At 41.9% G+C, this 8,913-nt stretch overlaps 1 protein-coding gene across 1 annotated transcript; it reads left to right on the forward strand.

Annotated features, from left to right (window-relative positions):
* The first annotated feature begins 743 nt into the window (after nt 1–743).
* Nucleotides 744–7,457, forward strand: LOC147033014 (beta-1 adrenergic receptor-like). The gene is made up of 2 exons (XM_085871117.1): nt 744–1,403; nt 6,111–7,457. Exons 1-2 carry the CDS (start codon nt 759–761, stop codon nt 6,450–6,452), a joined length of 987 nt encoding a protein of 328 aa, XP_085727243.1. The 5' UTR covers nt 744–758; the 3' UTR covers nt 6,453–7,457.
* Nucleotides 7,458–8,913: the final 1,456 nt, after the last annotated feature.

The raw sequence follows: 8,913 nt of genomic DNA on the forward strand, positions 1-8,913 counted from the left end.
CAGTCCTCCTGTAGTGACACGTAACACTTAAATTCACATTTTCCCTACTTAACTTACATTGAGATGTCTCCTACACGTCCACAAACCAAGCAACTCTACACAATCCCATCTTTCGTATGAAATTTCTCTGTCGACCCCACAAAAAACAGTATTTTAGTAGGATGTTCATGTTCTGTTCTGTGTTCTGGCTCTTCTGATCATCATAACACGTTTTTATGTATGCAATGACATTGATGATTATGTTTATGTTTTTTGCTTTTTAATGTATTTTGGTAGAATGCTTTTGGAAAAAAAAAATTGTTGAATTATAATCTGAAAAACTCAGTCCATAAGGCCTTTGTCCAAAGAGTAATGGAGTATTGCTCTCCCTGATGTGCTGGTGCCCCAAGATCGCATTTGCCTTTCCTGCATTTCGTGGAATCTAAAGCACTCAACAATATTGGAATGACCTCCAATGATAATGAAGCACAAGGCCAAGTTTTCACATCACAGGAAGGTCAGTGTCCTATCTGATTATTTACCACCTCAACTAGATCATTGATCCCTTTGCTTTCAATCCTCTGGCCAAGCACCAAGATGCACATATTCTTCAACGAACAAACTTCTCATTAAAACTCCGAAATATGACTCCACACTGTTGTTTACCCAAGAGATTATGACATAAGCATGATGTGAAAAATGCCAATGGGGAAAGGAAGGTATTAATAAATAGCTCGGATGCGATTGTCTTGATTGTTCTTGATTGTCAACCAAGAACAATGAACACAATGAGGGAAAACATAAGTCTTGTTTTTGTCTTTCAACCGTTTCAGGACGCTGTGGGATATTTTTTCGTTTTCTTAGCATTTGTTACAGTGGCAGGAAATGCTCTTGTGCTCAGAGCCATTTCAAACAACAAACAACTTAAGCAGAGAGTTACAAATTGTTTTGTGAGTTCACTTGCATGTGCAGACTTGTTGATGGGTCTTTCAGTCATGCCTCCAGGTGCTGCTCTTATTCTCTATGGATCTTGGCAGTTCGGATCGAGTGCCTGTGCTTTGTGGAACTCTTTGGATGTGCTCTGTGCCACGGCGAGTATTGAAACCCTGTGCGTGATCGCCATTGATCGATACGTGGCTATTACATCTCCACTGCGTTATCTCGCTATTCTCACTCGACGTCGGGCTTACATACTAATTATTTGCGTGTGGACTCTCGCTGGAAGTCTTTCCTTTCCTGCAATCTTCCTCGGCTGGTGGCGTTCAGATGATCCTGAAGCACAAGCTTGTTACAATGACCCTACATGTTGTGATTTCATCACCAGCAAGTCCTTTGCTGTCGTCGGGTCTTTGGTTGCATTCTATATCCCACTTGCCGTCATCATCTTTGTGTATGCTCAGGTGCTGAGAGTTGCAGAAAGACAGGTAGGTGATGTAATGAGTTCCTTTCTTCCAGCAATTCACTCAAAAATTTATTGGCATTTTATACCCTATTTTTCTTTAAGTTGTTACATTTCAATGCAATCGGAGAAACGTCTTCGGTATTCAATTGTGAAGTTTCCGCCAATGAATCAACAACATGCACACTCTTTTTGAGATAAATTTATGAAGCAGGAAGTTTTGTTAAACCTCAGCCGATTGTTTCAATTCTTATTTCTTTCATTTCATCGTTTTAACCCGTATAATGCTTTTGCCAAATCAATGAAACAATTTGAGTCAATGATTTGTTTTTTTAACCTGGACTAGGAAAATATATTATAAAACAATGAAAATTTCAAATCTGCTTCACTCACAAACGTATATGTAGTGCGTTCAAAAGTTCTCGAAATGAGATCCATGCCATCCTTTAAGAAATGGCATTGAAATACATTTTTTTCACTGATAATTATTAATCACATGAAAGTGAAATATTATTTACTTAAAAAGACTTGTCTTGCTAATTATACTGATATTTGAAGGCAAAAAAAGACCTATAAATGTTAGCGTTCTTGGAGGAATGTGAGCATCTGGTTTGTTGAGAATTTTGAATGCCCCTCGTAGTAATGGTATTGAAATAGAAAATTTGCAGGGTTATTTCGTTTTAATATATGTATAAAAGGGTGTTCTTGTCCCTATCACTTTTTCATAAACATTGGTTGATGTCGCTTTATGATGTTGCACTGTTCCTCCTTCGGGAGCTGGCAGGGAAGCCTCAAGGGAGCATGAGCTGTGTCACCTGGCTTCAAATCTGGACCCAGCTATAAACTGTGACTGGTATTTCGTAGGCTAGGTGATGTGTCAGTCAACATGGGGTCATACTTGAGATGGATGTAAAACTGGGAATCATGTCTGTTGCCATTGGTTAATGGACTTTAAAGATCCCACAGTGTCCTTTGCAAGGATTAGTGAGCTATTGCTGCATTCTGTTGAAATCCCAGGTTTTGCACCCTCAGTCGAGTATCCCTGCATTCGAGTGATGATCCGTCCAGGACTGGTAACCCTTACCAAAGAAAATATTAGAACCGACGCTTTCTTTAGACCACGGTATATGAATGATTTAATTATTTCCTTCAGAACAAGTTCAATGATGGATAGTGTTCAGTTGGCTCTTGCTTTCGATGGCATTCTCAAATGTCTCAAAGTGGTGCATTAGGATTTGCTTCAGCTTGCGAATGCAGATTTGAGACGTCAATGTCCTCGAACCATTTCCAAAGAGATACATTGGTACTCCAAGCACATTGTCATGATGGTGAATGTGAAGGCCCTATCCGTAGTATTACAATAAAACTACTGCCACACATCGTGATAAAACAAATGCAAACTTGCAGTGGAGGATAAATATGTACATGAACCATTGAAGGTATAATTTCAGTTTCGCATTTGTTGTTCCAATATTATTTGGACTATCATATATATATATATATATATATATATATATATATATATATATATATATATATATATATATATATATATATATATATATATATATATATACATATCAACTGAGTTTTCAGTGTGTGGTTGTCACAAAAAAAAAATCAGACAATGTGGTCATTGAGACCTTTATTAAGAATTTGAAACCTTTATTAAGATCAGAAAAATAAATCAGAAAACTTTATGAAGAATTTGGAAACGACTCATTAAAAATTTCCACAAAATGTTAATGGGCAAAGTAATAGTAAGTAGAAATAGCCTTCATAAGGCCATCCACCACTGCACAGCACAAGATGGCTGGATTTTTTTAATCCCCTCCGTGTTTCTTTATTTATGAACAGTGAGCAAATACAACCTGTCGCTTATGTTGCAATATATCCATAGTGGGCAGTTCCTGAAAACGAAGAGATACATAGAGAGCACACACAGAAATGGTACCAATGGGTACCAACGACTCTCCATGGGGTGCGTGCATGTCCGCATGCTTGATTACGTGTTTGTAGTGCGCAGGTTCCACAGGCGCACGATCAGAACTCAAATCGAAATCACACATGATCTGACCAACCCATAGTGCGTGGCACTGTGGAGAAGGTTATGCGGCCATCTTGTGAACTATGTGCTTCTACACATGGGCAGCAGACGTGATGCAGCACCAAAGCCACATGGGGAGAGGATGTGCTGCGGCATCGAAGCAACGTGGGATGTGCCACTGTACAGTGCGGGTGTGGGGAAATCTGTGCATGTGTGCGATTGAAAAGAGGAATATATCACCGGTGTGCATGGTTAACATGAACCACACGGTTAGCAGGGATGAGTATATCACCGGTGCACACGGTAAGGAGATTGGAGGAAACCATATTGGGGAAGGGAGGGTGCATGCATGCAGGCAGGCATTTGACACATACATAGGATGGGTTTTGATTTTTAAATGCTCCCACCCGGTTTTCTATGGAACATGGCAGTTAAAAATAAGGCGTTGCTGTTTTGGCGAGTTTTATCGCCCTGGTATGCTGCCTACCAGCCCCTTACGCTGCATTCACTCCCCCTCCCCTCACACTAACTTGCCATTCCCTTCAGTCACACAGCCTCCGCTTTCCCTCGAGTTGCCCTCCCTCCCCTCATACTACCCCCCCCCAACTTCATACTGCCCCTCCCCATTCCTACTGCCTCCCACCCTTCACTCTGCCTTCCATTCCCCTCACTCTGCCTTCCCTTCCCTCCTCTCACACTATCCTCCTCCCAAACCTCCAACACCATCATACAACTCTCTGGAAGTTGAGGAGAGGGAAGGATGTCAAAAAAATGTGCGAATTGAAAATGAAAGCTTTTCTTTTTTTTGTAGAAGGAACTGCTGGTTGGATCAGTTCTGCATTTCGTCACAGGTTAAGTGATTCGAGAGCTTATTGTATTTGTGGAAATTAAATAAAGGCACTAGTATACGCACAGTTTTTTGACGATTGCAAGAAAATGTCCCTCCATCCCTTCCCCTTCCTTCATGCTTACCTCATCCCAAAGTCCTTCCACCCCTCACAGACGTCTCCGGGTGGTGGCGGGGAATTGTTTACTATGACTCATTTCAACGTGCTCTTTTAACATACCCAATTTCGTTAAATACGTGGTGCCAATGCTGGAATAAGGGAACCATTCACCTGCCTCCCCCCACAACACCCCCCCCACGCTTTCCCTCAAGTTCCCCCAACAAACGCATGTCCATAACACCCCATACCCCTCCCCACACACCCCTCTCTCCCCGATCCTCCTCACTCTCTCCCCCCTCCCAGAGTGTATAGCGACGTGTGGTGAAACGTCGCTCTCCTCCCCTTCCTCACTCTCCCTCACTTCCGAGCTCCCCTTTCCTCACCCCTTCCTCACTCCCCACCGTTCCTCGGTCCCCCTCCACTCTCACCTCTCACCCCCCCCACCCGGCCTTAATATTCATGTCAGTGAAATGACGTCAGTTGTATTTATGAGTAGATAATATTTGGGACTTATACATGACGTGCAAATGCTAAATGAGGCCTTTTGCGCAGGCGATGTTGGTGCGTTTCCAGTCACCTGGTTCGATTAGAGGGAGGGAGAGAGAGGGAGGAAGAGAGAGGGAGGGAGAGAGAGGGAGGGAGAGGGAGGGTAGGGATGATGGAGGGGGAGAGTGACAGAAATGGAAGGGGATGGGTGAGAGAGCCGAACCGAGTTTGTGTGTTATTTGCTCGGTATAAAAACATGCAGAACACTCATTTATAGATGTTACATTTTTCATTTTCACTGTTTTTGTCAAGTGGAAAATAACAACACATAATGCATTAAATCGCTCCAAACTCCAAATTTGAAAACGATAGCATGTACAAAAGTGATGTACATGGCGATTCGGAGGTATGAAGATCAGTATCATTAAGAAACCGTTGCAGCCTGTTCCCAATCAAGGTATTGTTGCCCAGGCCAAACAAAATGGCTGCTGGTAGGGTTGGGGATCATGACCCAAGTGAGCTGACAAAGGGCTGACCAAGATGGCACTGCACCATCTTCTTCAGGCTTATTTTTGTTTTTTGGTGATGAACACCACCTAAATTATCTTCAAAAGCGGTGTTTAAAATTATCCAAACACTCAGTTTTCATTCCTGCACTCCGTTCCAGTTCCCTTAGTATGCATGCAAAGTTTTAAGCTGCAAGGTGTCATGGTTTTAGAATTGTGGAGGAGACACAATGACTGAATGACTGGCACATTGACACACACTGACATTGATTATTGTACAAGTAGATATTGTCTTCAATAGAAATGCAGTACAGTACATCTGCCTGGCTTATGACCCGATGCAATTGCATTATTTGTGTATCTCCAAACTGCACCTGATTAAAACCCAACGTATTGATTCATGCCAGTCACTCGGTTGTTTGTTTTTCTGCATCATGTTGAATGAAAGAGGCTTTGTTCCAATCTAATTTTGCCATTACATTTGTCACTCAATTAACTAATTTGAAAATGCTTAGCCTGTCAAATTATTGCATGTAATTTTACAACAGCCAAATATTCTTTGTTTTGGTCTTCTGAAGACTAAAACACGAAATGTATAACCCCTCCAATCGTTAATCATATTGTTATGACTTACATGAGATTTTCAATGTGTTTGTTTCAATCATGTTTTTTCTACTTGTGCAAAGGAAGTAAGAAGACATAAAATTTATTAACATTGTTTTCATGCATTGTTTTGTCTCTGAAAGGTGCAGCAGATTGTTCAGAACAACAAACAAAATGATGGAATCAAGGGGAACCTTCACACAAGTGCTGATAATCGTGTCATCAAGGCAATGTCAAAAAGTGAACACCGGGCCCTTAAAGCATTGAGTCTCGTCATTGGGATATTTGCCATTTGTTGGATTCCATTCTTTGTTTCATCTGTGTTACTACCGTACTGTCAGTTATGTATACCGAACTACCTTTTTGTGTTCTTTACCTGGCTTGGTTATGTTAATTCAACATTTAATCCCTTTCTCTATTCACGAAATCCTGAATTCATGGCAGCCTATAAACGAATTGTGTTTTGTAAAACTGCACCATCATAGTCCAAAATAATTATGTTGTAAACAGGTAAGGCCAAATAATAATAATAAAAAATCCACCAGTTGATCGTCGGATTTTTAAAAAAAAATATAGGAGGCCCATTTTTATTTTTTTTATTTTTTTTTTCAAAATGGCCAGTGGCTTTTAGTTCCCAACAAATCATACACTCAACATGCCAGTTTTCAATCATGAAAATGATTCGTCATATTCGCGCAACTTATCAACATTCTACATTCATCGCAAAATTTGCTCGTTTTAAAACCGGTCGTATTTTGGATCATTTTAATCTCAATCACGCGCTGAATTTTGCTGCAGTGGCTAGGATGGAACTTACGTACGCAGACATGTACACAGATCAGTCTTGCTCACACATCGCACATGGAAATGGAAAGCGGCAGTTACAGCTCTAAGTGATGCGACTTGTTCGAAGTTATAAAAACTCAGCATTGGCATTGGGAAAATAATCGATTCAAACAATGGTGCAAGCATAGTAGATGAAGATGTGGATTACTAAGTGGTGCAAACTGCTTCAATATATGGTATTTCCTTCCTTACATCCGTCTGCCAAAAAGAAGAATAATAAGAACAACACCCTCTCTGACCCACCGTGTTTCGTTCATTTCTAGTTTGTTGGTGTTTAGTTTTCATTGTGTTGGTGTTGAATATTTTTTTTGTTAGTTTGCATCAGGACGGTAAGGTCACCCTGCCGGTTGGGTAAGTAACCATCGGTCCTCCGTGGGCTACTTTTTAAGTGGTTCTGCCGATCCACTGCACAATTTCCTTCAGACACGGGTGCAATTTTTTTTTCCGGGATGTTTGACAAAATCACACATAATAAAAAAAGGAGGTGGGTTCAAAAAGAAGCGGGAAGGGACAATAAAGTGGCATTTATTTAATTTGGCCTTTCTGTATTGTATTGTAATTAATATATACACAGAAACAAAGACTAATATTTCCATGGAATTTGCATGATTTATTTGAAATCAACATTAAAAAAGATCACTTGATCGTTGCTTTGTCTTTTTTCGAAATCAGTCACCACCCCGTACCTCTCTGGGCCCTAAATTGATCACCACCCGGGGCCAGGTACACAGTCAGCATGAGGATATCCTGCTCACCAAATCGCTATGCTCTTTGAGCCACACTCCAAGCACATCAATGTTCTTTTGTACCAAAGGCAATTAAAACTTTTCTTCACCCAACACCAACAGCAGAATGACAACCTGTACCTAAACATCTGAAACCCCAACTATTCTAACGCCAATGCAGGGAAGGGTTCATCTCCATATGAGGTATTACTGCTCCACACCTCACACATACACCCTCAATGTTCCATGCACTCAATCATAATTGCCTAAAATATTTCTCCACAAACCTCATTCGCATCTCATAATCACTCACCACCTTAAGATTTTAGAATCTTGAGTTTGAGCCCCTGCCCCACCATTAAAATAACACCAGGTGGGTTGACTCAGCCTCTCATCCTTCCGAGGTCAGCAAAATAAGTACCAGCTTACTGGAAACAGGGGACAAGGCATCAGCGGCACAGCCATGTTCCCAGCAATGATGCAACCAGCAGCCATAGGCTGCATACAAAATGACGATGACTATCGAGTCATGCTCTCATTCGTCGGTTTCACAATCACTCCCTCGCTCACCACACTCACACGAGTCGATGGAGCTCGATCTCCCCCACACCAGTGCTGCACATCATGGATCACGTGGTTTCGGTCTCGCGGCATGGCTGCTCACCACATGCCAAACTACACGGCTCACAAGCCAGTTGCATAACCTCCACCACAGCGCTCTGTACTACTGGCCTGGGTGAGAGTTCGGACAACCTGTCTGCAGAACCTGCACTGCACCACAAGTAATCAACCACGCAAGCATGAACACCGGCTCCCACACCTCCTTCTAAAGAGTCCCTGTATGAACTCTAATCTCTCCATTTGTACCACGTGTGCTGTTTTCATGTAGTGGTGGCATCGTGCTGGTGGTGGCATCACCCAATGGTTCCAACTCTCTATTGGACAACTCTCCCGTCTGCTGCGGCAAATATGCAGTCACTTATGGAGTCACACACACCCTGCAAGCATTCGTCACTCCATGGGCTTCAACTTCCTCTGCCAGGGCCTGCGTAAATTTCCCCTATTAATTTTCTGGCCAATGCAATTAAATATTTCCCAGTTTCACCCGCACTTTTTGTTTTCAAGAATTTTATCTAACTCGCATTTCAGAACTGTTATATTTATCTCTATCTCCTGTGGTCCCACTTCACTCTTTACTCCCATACTGTCTCCTGTCCTCTTTCAATTACGCCCTCTCCTAAACACCCTCTACTGATCCCTCCTCGGTCACAACAGTTTGGGTCACAACAGCATCTGGCCAGCTTGTACCGTCCCAGGACTGTCTCTCTCGACCCAACATAGCATCACACTGCTAAAAAAAGTTTTCACCTCTTGC

This window comes from Eptatretus burgeri, chromosome 2 (genome assembly GCF_056783735.1).
Source record: "Eptatretus burgeri isolate ZD-2024b chromosome 2, Ebu_testis_v1, whole genome shotgun sequence".
Lineage (NCBI taxonomy): Eukaryota > Metazoa > Chordata > Myxini > Myxiniformes > Myxinidae > Eptatretus > Eptatretus burgeri.